General features: G+C 48.0%; 1 protein-coding gene across 1 annotated transcript; it reads right to left on the minus strand.

Moving 5' to 3' along the window:
- Nucleotides 1-3,082: 3,082 nt before the first annotated feature.
- On the minus strand, nt 3,083-25,501 carry RTKN2 (rhotekin 2). Its single transcript, XM_058189241.1, has 12 exons — nt 25,343-25,501; nt 24,861-25,042; nt 21,306-21,364; nt 19,123-19,176; nt 16,425-16,542; nt 15,682-15,885; nt 12,962-13,056; nt 9,326-9,432; nt 7,703-7,837; nt 6,214-6,379; nt 4,785-4,892; nt 3,083-3,742 (listed from the first exon to the last, which is right to left on the minus strand). Exons 1-12 carry the CDS (start codon nt 25,349-25,351, stop codon nt 3,549-3,551), a joined length of 1,431 nt encoding a protein of 476 aa, XP_058045224.1. The 5' UTR covers nt 25,352-25,501; the 3' UTR covers nt 3,083-3,548.
- Between the last annotated feature and the right edge of the window lie 558 nt (nt 25,502-26,059).

The raw sequence follows: 26,059 nt of genomic DNA on the forward strand, positions 1-26,059 counted from the left end.
CCCGCCTGGATCCACCCAATCGGCGTCCAGCCCGTCCCGGATCTGAGCGATTTTATCGTGCAGATACCTTCCAAAGTCCTCAGCACGTCCCTGTAAGGGGTCCTCCCGAGCCCCCTGAAAAATTGCCTGGACCTTTCTGTGTGTGAATGCCATTAATTCACAGGAGATAAATAAAGAGGGTTTTTTTCATGACAAGTAATCTGTTTCTTGTTTCTGCTAAGGCTGGGTCAGAACAAAAGCAATGAAAGCATTCAGTGCAGACTGAAGGGCAATGGAACAATGGTGGCTCTGCAGCCCACATCCCCCATAACAGCCACTAAAATATTTTTGGAAAATGACCATGTGCATACGACATGAACTGAAAAAATGGATAGCCGAGGTTGTAGGGAGACGATGATGAGATTTTTATTGCTCCGGGACAATGTTTTATTCAGTTGCACTGAATGTTGGTATCTGCTGTCTATTCTCAATGTATCAGGACCGGAAGAATCGAAACAGGTTGGCTTCACACTGCTTTGTAAAGAACTGGGGAATTGTATGGCAGCAAAGTCCCATAATTAATAGGTCACTGGGCCAAACCAGACCCTGTGTTAGCACCTACCCAGTGTTTCCCCGAAAATAAGACCCCGTCTTATTTTATTTATTTTTTTGCCACCAAAAAAGGCACCAGGTATTATTTTTGGGGTGGGGAGAGGGATATCATCCACTGACTCACCTCACTTGCACGCGTCACCCCAGCCTCCTTTTCGCTGTCCGAGGCCTTCAGGAACTTCTGCAGCCGGCAAGGCTTTTCTGAAGCTCTCTGCAGCCGATAAGAGGGCTCTGGATCAATCCAGACCTCTGTTATCGGCTGCAGAGGCCATCAGGAAAGCATTGCAGGCAGAGAAAATGGGCTGGCAAGGCAGGTGTTGGGGTGCGCGACGCCTGACTACAACTGTCCAGAGCTAAGTAATACGGCAGCTCCACTCCTCCATCCCCATCCTAGCTTATTTTTTACCTGGAGTGGGTGGGGTCTTAATTAGATTTTATTTTTTGGGTAGGGCTTATATTAGGTGCACATTTGAAAATCAAGCTAGGGTTTACTTTTGGGGTAAGTTCAGTGGTGGGATTCAAATAATTTAACAACCGGTTCTCTGCCCTAATGATTTCTTCCAACAACCAGTTCACCAAACTGCTCAGAAAGTTAACAACCGGTTCTCCCGAAGTGGTGCGAACTGGCTGAATCCCACCACTGGGTACGTTGTATTTTCGGGGAAACACGGTAGAGTAGGGGTGAGCAACTATGGCTGGGAATTGAAATCCACTGGCCATAAAAGGGCCATAGTGGCCCACCCCAACTTAGACATTGAGGCAGAAACTGATAACTTTAAAGCTGCCACTCAAATGCCAGGGAGCTCTGCCTTGAACCTCCATGTGTGATACCTTTTAATGGCCTTACTACATATTCTGCCTTTCATACTAGGCATTCCTTTGGAGAATAAACTACCTTGGGTGGAGGCTGGGTGACTTATCAAACAATAACAACTAATAGAGGCAGTTTGGCCTAGTGTTGAAGGCACCATGCTAGAGACGGTGAAACTCCCACCTGAGACATGAAACTTTGGGTCAGTTCACACTCTCTCTGCCCAACCCACCTCACGGGGGGTGCTGTTATGAAGAAAATTGGAGAAGGACTAAGTATGTTCACTGCCTTGAGTTATTTATAAAAAATAAGGAAGACAGGGTAGTTTTTAATTGGGCCCAGAATTATGGTCAAAAGTCATGGCAAAACGACTAAGGATTTGGGAAATGAGATGCAATTGTTGGGGAAATTTTGGATGGAGCAGACGGCTCAGTGACTAAGACGCTGAGCTTGTCGATCGAAAGGTCAGCAGTTCAGCGGTTCAAATCCCCAGTGCCACTGGGGATGAGCTCCCGTTACTTGTCCCAGCTTCTGCCAACCTTAGCAGTTCAAAAGCACGTAAAAAATGCAAGTAGAAAAATAGGGACCACCTTTGGTGGGAAGGTAACAGTGTTCCGTGCACCTTTGGCATTGAGTCATGCCGGCCACATGACTATGGAGACATCTTTGGACAGTGCTGGTTCTTCGGCTTTGAAACAGAGATGAGCACCGCCCCCTAGAGTCAGGAGCGACTAGCACATATGTGTGAGGGGAACCTTTACCTTTACTTTATGGGAGATTAGACACCATTATGGACTTTCTTTGACTTAAATACAATAATAGATTGTTAATTGGGGGCTTTGAAGTTTAAAAGGGATTCTGCTATCTCATTATGGGACTACTAGACAGCATTAATCTCAGATTACATTTCCTTTACCACTTTGCTATAATTCCTTTATTTATTTATTTATTTATTTTAAAAAACACACTAGTTAAAAAAAAACACAGACATGAACCTCCACAGTATGTAGCGCATCTCACACACTGCAATAAAAATAATAAATACATACAAAAAACATAACTTGATGAACAACCATGAACTACTGTGCTAACAGCTAAAGTCCTTGTTTTCTATTGCTCCCCAGATGTGGGGTCCGTAACCAACCAAGAGCTGTTCCTCTGATAAAGTCAGACTTGTGGAAATTAGAGACCTTAAAAAGAAGAGATTTGAGACAAGTACCTTTATATTTGTACCGGTTCCAGTCAGCAGAAGAAAAACTCTGATATTATTTCCATGTAAATGATCTCTTTCGATTCTGTTTAGAATGCAGCATCAAATTCTTCCTAATATAAACCCATCCAATTTTCTACGACTGGCTGTGGAAATTATTCAGAGGGACATTAGTATTTTACCTAAAAAATGCTACACCCTTTTAGCTTGTAGGGATTTAATTCAGATGGGGGCTTTGACAAACGCAGGGAGCGGGCTCCTGAGCTGAGCTTTGCCAATTAGCTCTTCCGTCCCACCATATTCACGGTGGGAACAGCTTGTCCTGTTTAAGTAGATCCAACCTAGAAAACTAGCAGCTCTGAGAGATCCACACACTCATTAAACTAGAAGATCTTTTAGATCAGGGGTCTCCAACCTTGGTCCCTTTAAGACTTGTGGACTTCAACTCCCAGAGTCCCTCAGCCAGCAAAGCTGGCTGAGGAACTCTGGGAGTTGAAGTCCTCAAATCTTAAAGGGACCAAGGTTGGAGACCCCTGTTTTAGATAATGGATCAGAAGATGAAACTGTGCAAATAGATATACATTTGCCAGATGAGCTCAACCCCAACATCTGGGGCCCCTGATCAGCTCTGCAGGAGTCCTTTGAAAACTGAGGCTGCCCCAACAGATGAGTTAAAAATGGCTTTGTTTTAAAAGGTTATATAAAAAAGGTTCTGGAGAGGAGAATCGCTTGAGCCCTTGCAGTATTTCCTGGGCTTAAGGATGTGGCCAATTCGTATCTTCACTAAAAAGAGGGGGAGAGAGGGAGAGAGGGACGGACAGAGGGAAAGATGGAAGGAGGGGGAGAAGAGGGGGCAGAGGGAAAGAGAGAGGGGGAGGGAGGGAAGGGGGGCCGCAGGAGCTGTGCCAGCGTGCAGCAGGGCTCTGGAGAGCCAGATCAGGGCCTGGAAGGGGGCTCCCTTCCTTTGCTTGTCCCCTCGGAGTCGCAGCTTCTTCGCGGGCTGCTCTCACTCCGCTTCAGAGAAGAACCACCGGACACGTCCGCCTCATCCGGGCCAACGAACAAGCTTGCCTCCTCCTCATGCTGAGCCGTGGCAACTAAAGGGTCAGGCTTCACTGGTGAATCAATGCCTGGCACATAAAAGACAACACAAAAGGGTCACAAAAGTGGAGCCGGGCCACAGCACCATCCCCACGGATGAGACCTTCCTTCATCCCCCAGACGTGACCCTCCTTGGTTTGCCAAGCAAAGCTTTAAAAAAAAAAATGGAACAGCAGAAGTTCCTTCAGCAAAAAAATTAGCACTTCCTAATAATGCCTGAAGTGAGATGCCAGGCACATTCCTATGCCAGAACCATCGTTCTTCTGAATTTGTATTAATCTAAAACAGGGGTGTCAGACTCAAAGCCTGCGGGCCACATCCGGCCTGCAGGGCCGCCCTGGAAACAGTGAAGGACCTGTTCATGGTGCCTCTATCAATGAAAAGGGAGCTTGGGTGACCCTCCCGAATTCCGTTTTCACTTGCAGAAGGTTGCAGGAGGCCATGGCAGCTGAAAATGGAGCTCGGGAGCCTATTTTCATTGGCAGAGCGCTCAGACCACCATAGGGGCCCCCAACTGGAGTGACGTAAAGATGGCCATGCCCTACAGCCACCCCCCAGGTCAAACACAACCCTGATGGGGCCCTCAGTGAAATCAAGTTTGACACTCCCGATCTAAAAGAAATATCTGCAAATAAATAGTTCTAGACCAGCGGAGTTTGAAGAGGGACATTCTCAGAAGTACTTGACAATATAATATTGCCACCTATGCTTTTTTGTTCTTGGGGCTTTGCCTGAAAATAACGCACCAATTGAGGTGGACTAAGTGATCTCCAAGCCCCTTTCAATCCTAAAATATTATGGTCTGTCAGTTCTGGATCATCTGTGGACCTCAGGCAGCAATTAAAGAAAAACTGGAACATCAAAAGCACCCAGCTTGTGAAAAATAGAGGATCAGGCAGCCCCAAGGATCTCTTTATTTAATGGGGTCCAAGTTGCTCATCTCTCCAGAGCCCCCCAAAGTCGACCTGCTTGTCCTTCAGCCCCTGCAGAGCCCAGCTGGACGGTGGGGCTCCGAAGGCTGGGCTGGCCTTGCTCCTGGGGCCCTGAGGTCGCTCGCTGGCTCCAACTTACTCAGCTCTTGGTAAACCGAAGTGGCTTCTTTGGCCAAGAACAGGGGGGGCTTTTGAGGGGACCCCGTCTCCATCCTCATGAACTCTTCACAGCAGTGCTTCCACTGGCCTGGACAGAAATCAGGAAAGGGGACGAGTTCATATTCTCCATTTTTAAATACTAGCATCAAATGCAGCCAACACAATTCTGTTTCAGAACAAGCATTTTCCCCATAAAAACGTGTATCACTGTTTTTATAATTGCACCTGACTGACGGGTAAACCAAACCTCCCTACAGTGATTATCTCTTAGGTGCACCCAGAGGCTGCAGTTAGTCCAGAACGCAGCTGCGCGAGTGGTAATGGGAGCCGCTCGTGGCTCCCATGTAACACCACTGCTCCGTAGTCTGCACTGGCTTCCTGTAGTCTTTCGGGTGCGCTTCAAGATCCTGGTTACCACCTTTAAAGCGCTCCATGGCTTAGGACCCGGGTACTTACGTGACCGCCTGCTGTTACCTTATGCCTCCCATCGACCCGTACGCTCTCACAGAGAGGGCCTTCTCAGAGTGCCGTCCGCCAAACAATGTCGGCTGGCGGCCCCCAGGGGTAGGGCCTTCTCTGTGGGAGCACCGACGCTCTGGAACGAACTCCCCCCTGGCTTACGTCAAGTGCCTGATCTTCGGATCTTTCGTCGTGAGCTAAAAACATATTTATTCACTCAAGCAGGACTGGCATAAATAGTGGATTTTAAATTGGGGTTTTAGTAATATTTTAAATTTTTAAATCTTTTAAATTACCGGCCGTTTAGTAATAGTTTATTTTAATTTCTTTTAATTGTATATATTCTGTATTTTATTCCGGCTGTACACCGCCCTGAGTCCTTCGGGAGAAGGGCGGTATAAAAATTTAATAAAATAAAATAAATAAATTAGGTCGCCATAAAGCCTCTGAATCAACCACAGCCGAGCTAACTGATAATTTGTATTACATTTGGTTGTTATCGGTCTGACATAACATGACCATATATTGGCAAGGCCCTGGGGAAGCCTTAATCCCTCTGGTGGCGTGGTGGTTAGAATGCAGTATTTGCAGGCTAACTTTGCCTACTGCCAGCAGTTCAATCCTGACTAGCTCAGCCTTCCATCCTTCCGAGGATGGTAAAATGAGGATCCAGATTGTTGCGGGTAAGAGGTTGATTCTGGAAAACCACTTAGAGCAGGCTGCAAAAGCCATGTGAACCGGTATATAAGTCTAAGTGCTATTGCTACTTGGGCTTTGGGGCCCTCCCTCTGAATAAAGCCAGATTCTACCAGTTTTGTCAGATTCTATTGTGGCTACGGGAGCGGGGGTGGGGAGGGGGGCTTTTGCAAATGTTGGGGCTGTTGTGCAAGGGCAACCACAGGGCGTTTGCACTTCCCTCCAACCAGGAAAAAGGAAGACAAGCCACTTACTGAAATCAAAAAAGTGCTGTGAGAATGCTTCCATCCACTTGGAAAGATCCTCCCAGCTTTCTGCTTGGAAAATCCAAGCTGCGTCCTCACCAGGCTCAGGGTTGATCACGGAGAAAACGTTGGCCTTTTCCCCAGCCTCTTTATCCACAGGACGAATGTGAGTTTCCTAAACGTTACACAAAACCGTAAAGTAGCTGTGAGCACATTGTGTGGTCTCTTTTAACCTGGTTTCAGCTGAAACAAACACACAACACCCACACCGGACTTTCTGCTCTTCTCCTGCGTGTCCATCTACCCCAGCAACCATTCAATGTGCAGCTTTATTTTTTTACATCTTATTGTCCTGGTGGGAAAAAAATAAATAGATGTCCCAAGAACTGACCATCCGTCAAAACACGCAGAATATTTTCAGAGATTTTTAAAGAGGCTCTACTAGAGGAGTGGTTTGAAATCCACGGATTTCTGTTTGTAGCTTTGTCTGATTAAATCTTTCGTTCTAAAAATAGAAGATTAAATAATGCATCCATAAATGTAGCCTCTGGTTAATGTAGGTAACCATAGATACTAGTAGAAAACTAAGTCAAGGATTTTTGCATTCAACAGGTTAGAACTGGGGGGCCTCCCAGTGGCAAGAGTTCATTTAGCATCTGCACCAGTGTCTTGTGCCACAAATGCTTTTTACGAAGCCAAAGCTGTTCTCTGATGAAAACCACTTTATTCTCCCTTTGATTATTCAAGGGATGGAAGATGCTAACTTCAGCAATAACAGGCCCGTCCTTCTGAAGCTGCAATGCAGTCCTGCAGCAGAGGGAAAACGTCCAAGGAACTGCATATTAAGGATCTTATTTCAAAGCGCCTGAAGGTTCAATAGCAGAATACACAATTAAGCAAGCAGCAAAGTGCTCCCCAACTCTCCAAGTTGGTTGGTCATAAATGCCCAAATGGGTTCCAGAGCCAGACTTGGGGGGAGGGAGAGGGAGGGAGGGGAACAGGGAGCGGGAGGGGAGGTGCTCGTCTACTAAATTCCCTAAATTCAACCAAATGCCCAACTCTGGGAAGCTCTTTGGCCTCAGGTACATCCAGCTCCAGTCCATTGTGAAAAGGGGGAGGGGGCACTTTCGCTGCCCCCTGACTTTTAAGTCCACATTTCTCACCCGGGGCCAGCAGTGAAATCCGGCTGAATCTATCCGGCTCGCGCGAGACGGTAGGGTAGGGCCAGAGGAGGGAGGCTCCACCCATCCAGCAGGACATCATTACATCCTGTTTTTGACCCTCTGCACACGTGCAGAAGTGATGCGCATGAGCAAAGCGAGCCAGCGCGCACGCATGTTCATATTTCCGATCCGGTAGCGAAGGTCAGTGCATTTCACCGCTGCCCAGGGCAATGCCACCTTTCATACATACAGGCATTTAACCAATGAAAGATGAATAAAGTGCAACGAGACCCCGACAATTTAATCTGAAAATGGTTAGCAGTGCTTGGCTTTACCCGGTTGATAGGAACGGACAAGGCCGGCTCCGCGTTGGCCTCTCTTTCTTCGGGGGCAGAGAAGCAGAGCAGCTGGCCCCCTCTCAGCACACAGTATCGCCGCCTCCAGGTCTGCCCCGAGATGCCCCCCGATGGCTGTAAGAAATTTCGTCAGTCACAGATCATCCCCAAAGGTTATTTCACCCTCAAGCCCTTATCGGGAAAGGAAAATTGTCAACAAACGGCCTTCGTGACTCTGATGACAATATTTTATTAAGGGCGAAAGTGAGTCTCAAAAGGATGGATTGGGAAACCAGGGGCCTCTGGTACTCCCCCCACCCACCCAGAGCCCCACTGAAAATCCTGCTTGACATCTGAATGATGGAGGCTCGTCTTCCCTCTGCCAGGCAGGTCATCCAGTCTCTTCACCTAAATTCACAGGGCACCTGGACCCCTCCTGCACCCACAGGTGACCCAATATAATCCAGACAAAACCTTTTCACTAAAAGGACATAAATCATGAATGAGAGTAGTGGCCTCCAGGGCATTTGCTGGCATGGCCTCCTTAGAGCGAAAGCAGCCGCGATAAAATTCAGATATTATAAAAGGAGACACAAATTGAAGAAATCCTCTCCTTGAGGAGCCACGAGGCCCTTAAAAATATGTATTAGCTGGAGCTTGTGTTTTGGTATTCCCAGTGGGAAGAGGCTCCCCCAGGTGGGCGTGGCCTCTCCTTCTGGGAGAGGTCTTCTGGATGGACCCACCAACCTCCTGTTGTGGCCCACCAGCAGCCAGCGGAGTTGGCAGCAGATTCGGACAGTGAGGAGGTTGGGGAGGAACATGGGCTAGTCCTGGAGTCTGGGGAAGGCTCTGATGAGGGCTCTGCATCCGAGGCAGAGTGGGGGCCAGGGCCATATGCCAGTTATCAGCTGCCTTCGGAGTCAGACATCAGTGAGGTAGACAAACAGCTGGAGCCTGTTCCCAGTGGTGTACATGTGCAGAGTTGCCAGACGAAGAGAACAGCTAAGGAACAAAGGTTGACTTGGGAGTAAGGCCATAGGTGGATGATGAAGGGCCCCTCCCATAGGGAATAAAAGAGGAGCAAAAGGGGAGGGGTGTTTGCAGGAGACAATAAGTTCATTCCTGCATTCTTGTCAAGTATTGCGGTGTCTGAAAGATATCGGCCTGGCCACTCTCCAAGCCTGATAAAGGTCAGTAATTGTGAACTATCTTGAAAGACTTCCTGGGAGAGTAAAGACTTTGCTGGAGAGAAATTCACTATAAATTAAATAAAAGGGGTTTATCGGGATGAGGACTCAGCTTCGTGCTGCTGGGGAAGCCTAGGTCAGAACACCTCCTTCCAGCCAGGGCAGGGAGCAGAGAAAGCAGGAGGACCAGCCCTTCCTCGAGAGAGAACCGGATCTGCTGTTTCTCAGTGTCCAGCACAGAGGGAGGGATGGAGGGAGCTTCCACCCTGCTCTTGGCATCCACGGGGCAGCCGGGGTTATCAGTGCCCTGGGAGGAGATGGACTGCCCTGCGGGATCCAGCTGAAGATGGCGAAAGAACTGCCAAGTCTTCCTCAAGATTGAAGAGGCATTTAAGAAAGCCGTTGTCCAAACCAAAGGCCCATCTGGCATTTTTACCTGTACATTAAGAAATCCGGTCATGGCATCTTGGGTCATGCAGTCCGGCTGAGCAACCAGGCGGCAGCACATGGTGCCATACAGTGGAAGCCAAGAAGGAGAATCTTCTGCAAAGACAACCCAGGACAAACCAGCCTCTTAGGCCACATGCTCCTTGGCCAAAGTCACACTGAAGAATAACTGAACAGGTGCGGAGCCAATAGCCACATCCTGATTTATGAATTCACTCCATGGGTGAGATCTTTAGACTGGAAGAAAAGCGACAAAGAAATGAGGCTGGTGCCACGTCTGCTCCTTCACTGGGAGATTTCCCCAGGCCAGAGTGGGGTGCAGGGCCCCTGCTCACTTGCATGGGCCTGAAAGCCGAAGCCCTTATATCAGCAACATGCCGCCCAAATCTTCAGCCACAGAAGGCAGCCTCCACTTAAGGAAGGTCGGCCACAGGGAACCAAGGAGTCGCAGATGCAACAGGAGCTGTCCTTGGGCAGGAACAGTGGTGGGATTCAGCCGGTTCGTGGGAACCAGTAGTAGCGACCTGCGTATGAGGGTGGGCCCACCGACCCGACCTGTCTATGCCGTCCTATTTAGCCACGTTTTCTAAGCCGCACACGTGAGCAAAGCACATATGTGGAAGGCTGCACACATACGCATACGCTCACATTTTTGGTGCTTGGCGAACCGGTTGTTAAATTATGTGAAGCCCACCTCTGGACAGGAAGCACGTATTTGGGGATGCCAAAAGCTTCAGACCACCGGGGACCTTGCCCGCTTCACTCCTCCAAACCTTCCTGGGTCAGGTGCCATCAAAATGCACAATCAATCTGTCCCTGTTTTCAACCCAAATCCCCAACATTGACATTATCATAGATCACAGACCACAGGGAACAATCTATTTTGCTAAGAGCCTTCTCCACATTCAGGATCGTAGAATTCTTGGCAGTGGCAAAGGATGTTGTGGTTTTAATTGTCAGCCATCCAGAGTTGCTTTTCATAGCGAGATGGGCGGCATATAAATTTAATTAAGAAATGAAGAGAAAAAGAGGAAGGGAGGAAGGAAGAGAGGGGGAATCTCCAAGAAAAGCCAGACAAGGAATAATGGATGGAAACTGAACAAGGAGAGATTCAGCCGAGAAATAAGGAGAAATTTTCTGACAGTGAGAGCAATCCACCAGTGGATCAGAAGTTGCTTTTGGAAATCGTGGGAGCTTCATCCCTGGAAGCTTTCAAGAAGAGACTGGACTGCCATCTGTCAGAAATGGTGTAGGGTCTTCTGGGTGGGGAGTTGGACTAGGTGATCTACAAGGTCCCTTCCAACTCTATTAATCTAATCAGTCTGTGGCTCAGACTAGTAAGACAGTCTGTTATTAACAGCAGCTGCTTGCGATTACTGCAGGTTCAAGTCCCACCAGGCCCAAGGTTGACTCAGCCTTCCATCCTTTATAAGGTAGGTAAAATGAGGACCCAGATTGTTGGGGGCAATAAGTTGACTTTGTATATAATATGCAAATGGATGAAGACTATTGCTTGACATAGTGTAAGCCGCCCTGAGTCTTCGGCGAAGGGCGGGATATAAATGCAAATAAAAAAAAAAAACATGAGCTCATTCAAAACCATAACATGATGATCTCCCCGGCCAAAGTCAGAGGAACAGCAGCTTCTCTTCTTGAAGGAAATGACCCAGTATGAACTCACATGCTGGCAGGTGTGTGTGTGTTTGGGGGGGGAGACGGAGGCCAGAGTGAGGAAGCAACGGGGAGGATAGAAGGCTGAGGCAGACCAGTAGGACAGTCTGGATGCCAGAAAAATCCAGGCTCTTTCCAGAGGCATCACTTCTCCAGCCTTTGGGAAGATGGATTTCTCAATGGTCACGCAGAGAGAAGGAATCCAAAGGTGGCCCCCAGCCTATGGGGTAGCTGGTGGTCTATGGGCTTTGCACTGTGCATTTACTCATTAACTGAACCATCCTTATGGCTGCCTATATTAGCCTAGTCACCCTAGGCAGCTGACAATACATAAACATATGAAGTGGAGGAAAATAAACACACACCCAGCGAAGTGCCATACAATGCAGTCGAGGCTCCAAACAAAACTCACCCACAACATCTGGCAAAATATGCACCCAAAGCTCAACTAACATTCCGGCCCAATTCTGGTGGCAAAAGTCAATTTTCCGAAGTCTTCTGGAAGATCAACTCTCACGATCCAAACTTATTGTGGCATCTTCAGAATTTCTTCCTCAAAGCAAATATTTTCACACGCACAACATATATAGCAATAGCAATAGCACTTATATACCGCTTTATAGTGCTTTTACAGCCCTCTCGAAGCAGTTTATAGAGTCAGACTATTGCCCCCAACAACCTGGGTCCTCATTTTACCCAACTCAGAAGGATGGAAGGCTGAGTCAACCTTGAGCTGGTGAGACTCAAACTGCCAAACTGCTGGCAGCCTGCAGTACTGCACTCTAATCACTGCGCCACCATGGCTCATATATAGTTACGCCTTCACACTTCTGGCCCAAAGCAAAGCAACATAAAAAGGAACGCGAGCCTCTAGCAGCTTCCAAGCAGAAGATTTGGCGGGTCCTGTTCTGCTCTGTCAGAAATTGCACAGGTACAGCATAGGTGGTACCTGGCTCAATAGTAGGAACTGCGAGAGGGATCTTGGAGACCTAGTGGACGACCATTTAAATATGAGCCAGCCATGTGCTGCAGCTGTCAAGAAAGCCAACACAGTTCTAGGCTGCATTAACAGATGGATAGAATCAAGATCATGTGAAATGTTAATACCAGTTTATAAGGCCATACTTGGAATACTGCATCCAGTTTTGGTCGCCACGATGTAAAAAAAGATGTTGAGACTCTAGAAAGAGTGCAGAGAAGAGCAACAAAGATGATTAGGGGACTCGGGGCTAAAACATATAAAGAACTGTTGATGGAACTAGATATATCTAGTTTCATGAAAAGAAGGACTAGGGGTGACATAATAGCAGTGTTCTGATATCTCAGGGGTTGCCACAAAGAAGAGGGAATCAAACTATTCTCCAAAGCACCGGAGGGTAGGACAAGAAACAATGGATGGGAACTAATCAAGGAGAGAAACAACTTAGAACTAAGGAGAAATTTCCTGACAGTTAGAACAATTAATCAGTGGAACAACTTCAGAAGTTGTGGGAAGTTGTTCCAACACTGGAAGTTTTTAAGAAGAGATTGGATAATAATTTGTCTGAAGTGGTGGTGGGTTTTCTGCCTAAACAGGGGGTTGGACTAGAAGACCTCCAAGGTCCCTTCCAACTCTGTTATTCTATTCTAAATTCAATGGTCACCCTGATATGTTTCCCAGAGACCAGCGGAGAGCAGGCATTCCCGTCCATCTGATACTTCAAGGAAACAAGAATGAGGCGACACGGGACAAGGGCTTCCAGGCATCCCCAAGAGAAACCTCTGAAGGAAGGTTGTTCTTCTCCCTGCTTCTTCTCTCCCTCCATACAGGAGAAAAGTTTCCTGAACTGAAGACAGGAACACAATTCCACCTAAATGGGTTGCGGTGAGAGAAGGCGCAGCACAAAAAAGCAAAGCTTCTCCGAAGACGACTTGGAAGGATTGGGAAGGATTCAGCATGTTCAACGTAACTTACCGTTTCCCAGGAGTGTAAGGCTGTGGGCGTTGAAGCCATCTTTGGCGTTCTCCAAGCTCAGGGAGGCAGAGGCCAGCAAGCTGTATTTCACACCACTGGTTAAGAGAGAGGAAACACTCACAGATGGATCCAATGGCGGTCTCTGTACATTTGGCCTTTGGCTACAGGAGTGGCCAAAATTGTGGAAACCTTTTTGGAAAAGTGTATTTTTGAGGTTTGATGGCTAATAACACCACTTTTTTGGCAATTATCACAAGGATCTGATAAGGTCTGTTACTGCCGTTAACTCCTTGAAGGACTCTTGCCTGCACTTTTCGGTGGGTGAATGCAATTAATTCATACCTTGATGAACGTATCTTTTCTTTTATGTACACTGAGAGCATATGCACCAAGACAAATTCCTTGTGTGTCCAATCACACTTGGCCAATAAAAATTCTATTCTATTCTATTCTATTCTATAAGATGTAAATAAAGTGGGGTTTTTCGTGGCCAGGAGTCTGTTTCTTGCTTTTGCTAAGAGTGGGTCAGAACATATTTTTAACTTCAAAAGATGTTTCCTTTTAGTGTCTGAAGACAAGAAGCCTCCGAGAAACACCCTTTTCTTTACAAAAGGCAGCCACTGCCCAGGTGGGCATCACCAGGTGGCACCGGCTGAAAAAAAGGAGCGGACAACCCTTCCACCAAGAGTCTCTGCAGAATGGTTATTTTTACAGCAATGGGCCTCCTTATTCTTTTGTTTGCCCTCTGTTGTTTATTTTGGGAGCCTAATTGACATCAAGGCTTATTTGTTTTCATTCAGGTCTTCGTGAGGTTCTTCCACAGCCACTCCAGTACAATTCTCAAAGCATGTACACAACACACACACAGACACACACAGTCTGAACCCCTGGATCGAAGAGAATGGCATCTGGGGGACCCCTGTCCTAAAGCCCGCTGCCCCTCCCAACAGCCTGAGCTTCACCTTCCTCAGAAGGGACCGCAGAGCAAGGATGAAATGATGATCATCGCTGGACCGTTTCCACCAGCCCCTCAGAAGGAAATGACCAAACCCGGGGCCGGTTCTCCTGCCCCGGATTCTGTCGCTAGGCCGCCCATCCAAGCCATCCGTAACTGACGTTTTTTATATAACCTTTTAATAGCAGCGTTTGAAAGTCTTTGCGTGCCAAATGCTAAAAGAGAGATCCTTACTGTGTATAGGGCCAGCATTGCCAAAGAAAACAAACTGCTTCATTATCGAAATATGCTTCATGGTAACATTTTCCTTCTAAAACCCTCTCTCTCTTTTTTTTGGCTAATTTCCTCATGCCATTTCCTAAAACTGTCCCCAACTGCCAGTTTCTTCGTACTTCAGTGCTGGTGGTTTCAAGGTTTTTGTTTTTTTTTGGTTTACATTTATACCCCGCCCTTCTCCGAAGACTCAGGGCGGCTTACAGTGTATAAGGCAATAGTCTCATTCTATTTGTATATTTTTACAAAGTCAACAAAGTCAACAAAGTTTAACCGGCTAATTAGCGGGGCTAGTATTGTTTGCTCAAACATTTGAATCCAATTATTGCCATAAGTCAGGGGTGTCAAACTCAAAGGCTGGGGGCCGAATCCAGCTTGTGGGGTACTTAGATCTGGCCTGTGGGGCTGCCTGGGAAACTGCGAAGGACCGGCCTGTGGTGCTTCTGCCAACAAAAATGGGCTCCCAAGCTCCGCTTTCGGCTGCCACGGGCTCCTGCAACCCTCTGCCAGTGAAAGCGGAGCTCAGGAGGGCTGCACCAAAGATGTTCCCTATTTTTCTACTAGTATTTTTTATGTGGTTTCGAACTGCTAGGTTGGCACAAGTAACGGGAGCTCAGCCTGTTACACAGTACTAGGGATTCGAACCGCTGAACTGCCAACCTTTCGATCGACAAACTCAGCGTCTTAGCCACTGAGCCACCGCGTCTCTTAAATACTAAATACTAAAATAGTATTTAGTGCAATATAAAAAAAATAGAAATAATTTTTCTGCGGACCACCGATTGGTGACCACTGATCTGAACCACTTCCCTCACTTCAGGAGACAGAAAGTAGATCTCTGGAGCTGAATGGCTCCATAGACAGAAGACACCTTGTGTTGTGACCCAGGTTCCTGGACCCGGTCTCCTGGACTCGGATGATTCAGAAAGTGAGGGAGAAGACCTGGCAAGCCCTGCTTCTCTTGAGCCCTTTCCCTCCCTGGCACCCACTCAAAGGGAGGAGGAGGGGCCGGCAAGACCTGATTCCCTGGAGCCTTCTTCTGATTTGGCAATGCCCCAAGAACAGTTTTGGAGTGATGCAAGGCTGCGCAGGCGTGACCGGCGTGCGCAGCAGAAGCAGTGTTGGGATAAAGCCAAGTCATAATTGTCATGCAGTGACATCTGCAGAGACTATAAATAGGAGGCGGGACTTCCTGGTTTTTTGTCTTGGACAAAGCAATGAATTGGCGCGAGCAAACTGTATCAATGGAGGGAAGAATATATTCGTGAGTAATTCTGGCCTTATCTATAATTTCCTCGTTATCTCCAGAAACTTGGCAGGCCTGTGGGTAGACGTGGCCAGGACATATATCTATGTAAATAAAAGGAGAAAAGAAGGCCTCTGACTGACTCCTTGCTGGGAGTATTGGGGGGAGGGAAACAGAACACCTTGGGAACTCACCCTCCCCATCTGAAACAGTCCCTCCCTCCACCCTTAATCGGAGTTCACTCACTGTGTGGCTGTTTCAGTGAGCAGGAGAGTCTCAACATCACTCTGGTCCAAAGCAGAGCTGAATTTCTTCCCGGCGCTTTTTCCCAGGGAGGTCTTCAATTTCTTCACCAGCTTCCTCGGGGTGTTGGTGAGGGTCAAGGGATCTTCCCCACAGCAGCAACTGTACACCTCCACCTTCAGCTGGAAGTCTGGCCCAGCTCCCTCGCTAGACAGAAATGGGGGCAGGTTTCAGAAGGACGACCATATTTTTTTAAAAAAAGCTACTACTTCTGTTTTTTGTATTTTTATCTTGGCTGCTTTTTAGTAGAAATGCTCCCAGCACGATTTAAAGTAACCCCATAAAATCCACCCGTAAAATATTAAAAGCACAGAGCAGCGTGTAAAAGACATCAGCAGACTGAAGCAAAGCAGCAGTCCCTAAATTTGCTAGAAATTTGAAAATTGAAAATTGGAAATTTCTGAAATTTGCTCAGAAATTTGACTGAGAAAAGCTCTCTTTTCTCTCTGAAACCCCAACCCCTGTGCAGCCCAGTTTTGGTTTTTGAGGGCTAGAGATCCCTTGGTGGATTCCTCAGCTGCAGGAACCGGCCAGTCACCTCTATTCCCAAGTGACGTTCACAGCTGTTGTAGTTTTCAGGTTCAGGCGCAGATGGCCTCACACGAAGTTTACATGTTCTAAATGTTTAAAACAGTGGAATTCGTTCAAGATTTTGGGTGCTCTTATACTGGTTCAGGAATACTCACAATATTGTTGCATTATCTAAACAGATGTCCGTTGCTGCCTTATCCACAATAAGCAGGTCTGAATCATACACCTGAGCTCCCATTTTGAATAAGCAAAAAACAGAGTAACGTTCGGTTCCTACAAGGAAAACCAAAAAAGGCAGAACACTTCAAAACAATGTGTTGTGTCACACACTGTAAGGTATATAATTACTTATTTATGGGATTTACTGACTGCTTCAATCTTAGGGAAGTCACACATTGTACAGTGAATGAATGAAGCATAGTAATAAAATAAAAGTTTGCAAATAAGAAACAAGGGAACCAGTAACTGGTTTGATGTCCTTAATGTTTATACAATTTAGCAAATCTCTCACTTTACAAATGAACTTTAAATAGTTCAGAAATTCATCGGGGTTTCTGACCATACATTACATCTGGAAGTTCAAACTCTTGAAATCAACTTTGTCACAAAACGATTAATTTAAACATACAGAGAGAAACTGCACCAACATTATGAATGCAGGATGAGGAATTGGAGTATTTGGCTGTGTGAGTACTTCTGAATTTACAGAAAGGCAAAGTTAAGAGCCATGGTGGCCCAGTGGTTAGCATGCAGTACTGCAGGCTACTTCTGCTGACTGTTGGCTGACTGCAATTTAGCAGTTCAAATTTCACCAGGCTGAAGGTTGACTCAGCCTTCCAGCCTTCTGATGTGGGTAAAATGAGGACCCAGATTGTTGGGGGCAATAGATTGACTCTGTAAACCACTTAGAGAGGACTAGAAAGCACTGGAAAGCGGTATATACCATTCTTTTCAGAGTATAAGACACACTTCCCCCTCCCCAAGAGGTGGAAATGTTGGTGTGTTTTATACACCAAATACAGCCATTTTTGGCCTCCCGAAACCCTCACCCACACGTCCCATTTTCACCAAAAACAGGCCCGTTTTTCGCAAAAACAGGATGCGCAGAGGGTTTGGGAGGCCTGTAGAGTGCTCCTGGGGGCTGGGGAGGGCAAAAATGTAAGGCATGGGGAATTGGGAGGCCAAAAACAGGCCCATTTTTCACAAAAACGGGATGCACAGAGGGCTTGGGAGGCCTGCAGAGTGCTCCTGGGGGCCACGGAGGGCAAAAACCAGACACGCTAGGCCAAAACCTTTTTTTTTTCTTGTTTTCCTCTTCAAAATCTTGGTGCGTCTTATACTCTGGTGTGTCTTATAGTCCAAAAAATATGGTAAGTCTAAGCACTATTGCTATAAACCCATTGGCGGGGAGGGGAAGGTGGCAAAAACAGACCAGGGCTAACCTCGGAGGCCTAACCAGCATCTCTTCCAGCTGCTGTGCTAACAGCAGACCAACTTCCAGTGGTTTCACTTGCCAAGTATATTTTCTGTCTCTGACAGTTTAGCACCTCCATTGTTGTGTCTTGCCCGCCCTCAGAGCAGCCGGGGCCTTCTTACCTGCTCCCGAACACTGAGGAATGTATGCCTCCCGGCCCAAGTCCTGGCTCCATGCCCACACAAACTGCAGAAGAAGGAGCACCTCCCTGCCCCAGCCCTGACTCCATGCCCAGGCAAAAGGAGCAGCTAGACCCCTCCCCCTCCTCCACAGCATGTGAGCCTGAGGAGGGTTTATTCCCAACAGCTGATTGGAGTAATCCTCGCATCAGAAGATTGGATAGGCGGAGGCAACAGAGGAAGGAGGCAGGCCTTAATGAGTGCTGAGTCATGGAGCCACACATGGCCTATATAAAGGATCTACTTTCTGGCAGTCTCTGAGTCAGGCAAAAGTCGAACTTATCTTGCTGAAGTCACTTACTGGTCTCCTGCCTTCTCTGAGGACTTTGCTAGGACTTTGGGCAGAGCTGCAGAGGCAAGCCTGATTCGGATTTCCCTGACCCGGCCGTCAGCGGAGGAGTGGGACACGACATCCATGGCCAAACACATGGAAGGAGTCCCTTCAGTCACTGCACGCTTTTCTGAAGAGCACATTGTCGTGTCCCACTCCTCCGCTGACGGCCGGGTCAGGGAAATCCGAATCAGGCATGCCTCTGCAGCTCTGCCAAAGTCCTAGCAAAGTCCTCAGGGCAGGCAGGAGACCAGAAAGTGACTTCAGCAAGATATGTTTAGACTTTGCCTGACTCAGAGAATGCCAGAAAGCAGATCCTTTATATAGGCCATGGGGTGTGGCTCCATGACTCAGCACTTATCCAGGCCTGCCCCTCCCTTCCTTCTGTTGCCTCTGCCTATCAAGTCTTCTGACACGAGGGTCACTCCAGTCTGCAGCTGTTGGTAATTGACCTCCCTCAGGCTCACATGCTGTGGAGGAGGGGGAGGGGTCTAGTTGCTCCGTTTGCCTGGGCATGGAGCCAGAGCTGGGGGCTGGAGGTATTTCCTCCTCTTCAGCCTGTCTGGGCATGGAGCCAGGGCTGGGGCCGGGAGGCATACTAGGACATTCCTCCGTGTTCGGAAGCAGATAAGAAGACCCCGGCTGTGGTGAGATCGGACGAGACACAACACACATGTTCAAAAGGAAAAGGTTCTCATCAGCCAATTTCAGACAGCTACAATTCACAAGCTCAGCTATAAACTGACACTTACGGACCTCGCCTGTGAGAATCAATGCTGGATGATGTTTTGTACTGAATCAGCACCGACGAAAAGCTTCAGCTTGGCTAAAGAGGTTGCATAACCACCCCAAAAAATAAACATACGTACTGTCTTTGCTGTTGAAATGATGGGAGTTTTTCCACATCAACGGAATTCGCAGACCTAAAACAAAGAGAGAGAAAAAATAAGTCTGTTGCACTCCTAACACAATTCAGAATAGAGTCTATTTCCTACTTTTCCTAGAAATGTTCTGTTCTCGACGTTCAGTGTTAATTCAGTGTTAATAAATGCTGGCTGGGGAATTCTGGGAGTTGAAGTCCACAAATCTTCCACAAAGTTGCCAAGTTTGGAGATCTACACCTTACTGCCATGAGATGTGGAAGTGCGGCGGTTAGAATGCAGTACTGCAGGCAGGTTACTTCTGCTGACTGGCGATTGCCAGCAGTTGGGCAGTTCAAATCTCACGGGCTTCAGGTTGACTCAGCCTCCCATCCTTCCGAGGTGGGTAAAATGAGGACCCAGATTGTTGGGGGCAAGAGGCTGACTCTGTAAACAGCTTAGAGAGGGCTGTAAAGCACTGTGAAGCAGTATATAAGTCTAAGTGCTATTGCTATCAGGTTTGGTGTAATTATGGGATGTGGTGGCTCAAGGGCTAGGACGTTGAGCTTGTCGATCGAAAGATTGGCAGCTCAGCGGTTCGAATCCTTAGTGCTGCCGTGTAACGGGGTGAGCTCCCATTACTTGTCCCAGCTTCTGCCAACCTAGCAGTTTCGAAAGCACGTAAAAAAATGCAAGTAGAAAAAATAAGGACCACCTTTGGTGGGAAGGTCACAGCATTCCATGCGCCTTTGGCGTTGAGTCATGCCGGCCACATGACCACGGAGACGTCTTCAGACAGCGCTGGCTCTTTGGCTTTGAAACGGAGATGAACACCGCCCCCTAGAGTCAGCAACGACTAGCATGTATGTGCAAGGGGAACCTTTACCTTGGTGTAAAAGTAGCATTTGGAAAGCAAGTCTTCAGGGGGGTTTTTTGCCGGGGGGGGGCGTGTTGCTCCCTTACATTATACCAAAGTGATTCCGTCTCTACACTGAGACTGGAAGCAAATTTTTGCTTCCTTTCTACTCAAATTGGCACTGAAAATGTAAAACTATACTTTTTAACAGGAAAATCACAGAATTTGCAAAAACCTTTTTTAATGTTTTTAAATGGAGGAATTTAACCTCCAGACCAAGTCTCATCAGAGCCAAGATGAAAATGAAGCCAGCATTTAAGTGGGAAGAGGCATCAGTGCGAGATACCAGCCAGATCAGCATAATTTACAGCTAATCCTGAGTTCCGAGGCTGCCCATTCCATTCCTAACCCGAGGATTTGTTGGAATGAATCTCGTACCTTGAACGGGATCACTCCCTCCTTTTGCCCACGCATTTGCTAATTGAATGAGAGGCTCGTTAAGTGCACATGAGGTATTTCGGGGTGAGGAAGACCTACTTCAGACCACCCAAGGCCTCCGCTGACCCACAGATACCTCATTTTCCCTCCCTTGGGGTCCCCACAATTGCTTCCTCCCCCATCCTGCTGCACTTCGTGACTTACTTTGTGAAGATCTGTCTCCACTCCAGCCTGTATCTTTGCTTGCGTCCTCCTTTCTCATCCGCAAAGGGCTTGAAGAAGGCTTCGGCGATGAAAAGGAGGCGTGGAAGGCTGCATGTGGCCCGCCAGGCCTCCTTTCCCGCCTCCAGAACCCTCTTCAAGCCGTTCGGCGGTGAAAAATGCGGACTGGAAGTGCATGCTTGAAAAGTGTTCTGGAGGTGACAAAAGAGGCCTGCAGGGCCGCATGTGGACTTCCGCATCTACTTTTCATCGCCGAAGCCTTCTTCAAGCTGTTCATGCGCACTTCCGGTCCACATTTTTCACTGCTGAATGGCTTGAAGAGGGCTCTGGAAGCAAGAAAGGAGGCCTGCAGAGCTGCGCAAAGCCTTCCACGACTCCTTTTCATTGCTGAAGCCTTCTTCAAGCCATTCATGCGCACTTCTGGTCTGCATTTTTTGCCGCCAAACCACATGATATGGGAGGGGGGATAGGTGGGGTGAATGCTGCAGAGACTTTGCAGTCGTTCATAAGAGCGAACAACTGCCATGGTGCTGCAACATTCATAATTTCGGGACCTGTTCGTAAACGCTAGGAGGCACTTAGCACGTAACTTTGAAGGTTCACTAAGGGAACACTCGTAACCCAGGGATTGTCTATATTGTGTTCTCCAGTTGCAGACAACAGAAAACAAACATACCTGAAATGCCAACCTTCCCTCTACAGGCTGCACGATCTTTAGCTGCAAAATCTGAACCTCTAACAAAAGAAATCAAAAATACTAATTAGAAAGAAAAAAAGTTCATCATTTTCCCTTCTCTTCCAAAGTAACCTCATCAGTAATCAAATAAATGGATACCACTAATAATTTAAAGCTAAATCCTTTAGGGATTTAAAACCACATACAGTTTTGCATCTATTAAAACACATTTGTAGAGATTCTCCATCATCCAGGTCATAGTTGTCCCAAAGGTGCTTTTTCAGGAAGCAACTGACTTTGTTTTTTCTTTTGAAGATGTAGATTAAGATGTGACAATAAAGGGTAATATATAAAGGTATGTAATTGAAATATCGATGCATTGTATTTATTTATTTTATTTTATTTAATCAAATTTTTATACCGCCTATCTCCCGAAGGACTCAGGGTGGTTTACAGCCAGATAAAATACAGAAATCATACACAATAAAAACTAATTAAAAAACTTATTTAAATAGGCCAGAATTTAAAATTACAGTTAAAATGATAAAACCCCATTACCTAAAAATTAATAATTAACCCCAGTTAAAATTAAGTAAAACGTTTAATCCAGTCCCGCTTGGATAAATAAATGCGTTTTCAGCTCACGGCGAAAAGTCCGAAGATCAGGCACTTGGCGTAAACCAGGGGGAAGTTCGTTCCAAACGTAGGAGCTCCCACAGAGAAGGCCCTACCCCTGGGGGCCGCCAGCCGACATTGTTTGGCAGACGGCACCCTGAGAAGACCCTCTCTGTGTGAGCGTACGGGTCGGTGGGAGGCATGAGGTAACAGCAGGCGGTCCTGTAAGTACCCGGGCCCTAAGCCATGGAGCGCTTTAAAGGTGGTAACCAAAATCTTAAAGCGCACCCGAAAGACCACAGGAAGCCAGTGCAGACTGCGTAGTAGTGGTGTTACATGGGAGCAACGATTGGCTCCCATTACTACTCACGCAGCTGCATTCTGGACTAGCTGCAGCCTCCGGGTGCACTTCAAGGGCAGCCCCATGTAGAGAGCATCGCAATAGTCCAAACGAGATGTAACCAGAGCATGAGTGACCGTGCATAAGGCATCCCGGTCAAGGAAGGGGCGCAACTGGCGGACCAAGCGTACTTGGTAAAAGGCCCTCCTGGAGACGGCCGCCAGATGATCATCGAACGATAGCCGCCCATCCAGGAGGACACGCAAGTTGCGCACCCTTTCCATTGGGGCCAATAACTCGCCCCCAACAGTCAGCCATGGTTGCAGCTGACTGTACCGGGGTGCCGGCATCCACAGCCACTCCGTCTTGGAGGGATTGAGCTTGAGTCTGTTTCTCCCCATCCAGACCCGTATGGCTTCCAAGCACCGGGACAGCACTTCGACAGCTTCGTTGGGGTGGTCCGGGGTGGAGAAGTACAGCTGAATGTCATCAGCGTACAGATGGTAACTCACCCCGAATCCACTGATGACTATAGAATAGATATGTACACAAAAGGAAAGGAAGAATAACAAAAATAATTTTTAGGAGATATACTGTTAAGATCAAAATTATGATATAAAACAAATAATAAATAAAACACATTTGTCTCTTATGCACCTTCAGACAGGTGGAATTTTTATAGAAGGAAAAAGCAGACTGTGAGTTGCCACTCCAAAATCTTTTTAAAACATCAGTTGCAATGGAAAAAATCAGAGTTCAGGTGGATAAGCGTTTCACTGATTTCTGACTGTTCTGCGACTGAAGTAATTCAGTCAGCCATAATGGAACAGGTATCGAAAGACAAGCAGTATTTGGACCTACAAGCACCAAGAGACCTCACAGCACTATTTTAAGTCTCCTGCCAGGAGCTTCTTGCTGTCATTCAGAATAGACGGAGAATCCAAAAGGTGCTTTTTCAGGAGGCAACCAGATTTTCTTGTTTTTTCTTTTGAAGATGTTTCACTTCTCAGCCAAGAAGCTTCTTCAGCTCTGACAGGATAGTGGGGAATGGAAGGATTTGTATTCCTTGCAGACAGCTGCTCATTTTTTTTTATTTGCATTTATATCCCGCCCTTCTCCGAAGACTCAGGGCGGCTTACACTATGTCAAGCAATAGTCTTCATCCCTTTGTATATTTATATACAAAGTCAGCTTATTGCCCCCAACAATCTGGGTCCTCATTTTACCTACCTTATAAAGGATGGAAGGCTGAGTCAACCTTGGGCCAGGGGGGGGACTTGAACTTGCAGTAATTGCAAGCAGCTGTGTTAATAACAGACTGTCTTAGTCCGTTGAGCCACCAGAGGCCCTTCAATTTGAATGCTTTTAGAGGATCCTTGAAGCACTTGGAGGTTTATCTGTGTCCTGAGGGTCTCCTGAGTGGTGCTCCTGGTTCCTGTAGGTTGCCATTTTTTTCCCCTCTGGAAATCCATTCCTACTCCCACACCATTCCAAGGGTCTTCATCCCAAATTGTTGGATGAAAAGAAAAAAAAAGAAAGTCCATTTGCCTCCTGAAAAAACACCTTTCGAACAACCATGACCTGGATGACTGAGAACCTCTACAGACTAATAGCGGGAGAACTGTGGGAAGGACACTATCTGACTCTCAAACTAAGGGACCGTGATAGTGTGAACGTTGGCCAGCAGATGGCGCCAACCCATCATTTGTAACAGGAACAGGGGAAGAGACAGATTGCAAATATTGAGTAACCAAGTCACCTCTTGCTCATTGTTACCTTTATCTCACTCTCTCTCACTTGACTGTGGCTGACACACACACACTGATGTGTCTTGATATGGTCAGTTGAGAAATCTACAGCTACTCTGCCATGTGGACAACCAGGAGGCTCTGGCAGAGGCTGGCCTTTTTTTTTAGTCAATGAATCATCTCCAGCCCCTCCAATTCTGCTCCTCTCCCAAAATCTCCCTTTCAATTTCCTTGCTTTAAAAATCTCTTTTAACGGTTGCAACCAGGAGCTTTGCTACTTTGTTCTACTTTACCCTGGCTAGAAAGTTTCCACCACCCAGAGAGGAAGCAGGGATAAAAGCCCAAGGGGTCCTGCAGCTTAAGAGGAGGGAGCCTCAGCCAAAGATGGGAAAGCAGAGAAAAGACTAAGGGGATGGGGGAGGAGGCAGGGCCGGCCAGACCATCTGGCACAATCCAGACTGGGAGGACTGGAGTTGACTGGGAGGGCAGAAACTTTCCAGGAGCATCAAGTGTGTGTGTGTGTGTGTGTGTGTTGACTGGGAGAGAAGAAACTTTCCAGGAGCATCAAGGCACGTGTTTGTTTGTGTGTGTGTCTGTGTCTGTGTGTGTGTGTCATTTTCCGCTCCACCGAGCATCAGAACCTACAGCTGCTGGCCTCTGGGATCAGGGCATCTGCCGAAGAGCTCCGGCCCCGGAATGGAGGAACTCGACAGCTCCTCATTAGACCCTTCCAGATTTGGGGTTTCGGGCAGCGTCGCCCCCCACCCCAAGGGGGAAGCTGCTTCAAGGGAAGCGCTGGGCAAAGCGGGGCCGGCCGGGGAGATGCCCTCCACTGGCTCTTGGGTCTCTCACCGTCCCGCCGCCGTCGCCGCCGCCGCCTCGCTCCGCCGCTGGAGCTCCGCGCGGAGGGCCCGCAGGCGGCCGTTGCAGAGGGCTAGCGCCTTGGCGGCGCGCAGGGCTTGGTCCCGGCTGGTGCTGACGGCCAGCAGTTTGCGGAGCCCGTCGCGCATCCGCGTCTCCATCTCGATCTGCTCCTGGGGACCCCGAAAGCGAAGGAGGAAGCGTGAGCGGGGGGGGGGATCCCGACAACCGGCAGACACGCGTCTCCCTTCGCCCTTCCCCCAAGACGCCCGGCTCCGTCGGGAAAGGGGCGTCGGGAACACATCTGGCCGCCGCAACTCGAGGAAGCTCCGAAAAAGTCCCTCGAGGCCGGGGCCGCCCGCGGGTTTCCGGCAGCCGCTTCTCGGCAGCGGCGGTGCCGCTTCCCCTCGGGGCCCCTGCCCGGCCTCCCCCTGCCGCTCGCCTCCCGCCTCCCCCAGCGCCCCGCCGCTCACCGCCGCCATGGCCGCCTTCGCTTTTCCCGCCTCGGCCGCTCGCCCCGCCCCGCTCGGCCGCAAAGCCTAGAGGCCGGGCTGCGGGCTGCGCTTCTTGCCCCCCCCCACCCGCGGCTCTGCGATCGCCCCGTGGCCTCCTTTCCCTCCCTCCGCCTTGGTCGGCTTTCTTCCCGCCGCCCTTGTGTAGGTCGCGTGTCCGGATCTCTGGCGCTTCTTACAGGGAGACCGAGGCGCCCGGCTGGAGCCAAACCCGCATTTCTTTCGCAATCGGAACGGAAAGGGCGGCCGACCAAGGAAGCGAAGGGAGGAAAGAAGCCCAAAAGGCGAACTTTCAATGAGCCTCGCTTGTTGTCGGACAGCCCGAATGTGGAAGAGGAGATCCAGCGCTGTTTCGGGGCGGCTGAAAATCGAGAGGAATCCGGGGGAGGAAGGGGGGAGGCGCTCTTCCGACTTTATTTTTATTTTTTTTATTTGTTTTGTCAAGCATATATAAGATAACAGATAAAAGTATAAATATGATTATGAATGTATAATGTACGTATAAATCATACATGAAATGTATAAACAAGGTTATGAATACATGAAATGGATACGAATAAAAGGGGACATTAGGACAAGGACGATAGGTGCGCTTATGCACGTCCCTTACAGACCGCTTAGGAATGGGATGAGGTCTACAGTAGACAGTTTAAGGTTAAAGTTTTGGGGGTTTGGGGA

Source organism: Ahaetulla prasina, chromosome 6 (assembly GCF_028640845.1).
Source record: "Ahaetulla prasina isolate Xishuangbanna chromosome 6, ASM2864084v1, whole genome shotgun sequence".
Lineage (NCBI taxonomy): Eukaryota > Metazoa > Chordata > Lepidosauria > Squamata > Colubridae > Ahaetulla > Ahaetulla prasina.

What these genes read in the sequence shown, in the direction of transcription:
- RTKN2 (XM_058189241.1), bottom strand. An exon ending in TCATTTCAACAGCAAAGACA is followed by an intron (nt 16,543 to 19,122) that starts GTACGTATGTTT and finishes TTTTCCTTGTAG; the next exon opens with GAACCGAACGTTACTCTGTT. An exon ending in CCTTACACTCCTGGGAAACG is followed by an intron (nt 9,433 to 12,961) that starts GTAAGTTACGTT and finishes TTGTCTTTGCAG; the next exon opens with AAGATTCTCCTTCTTGGCTT.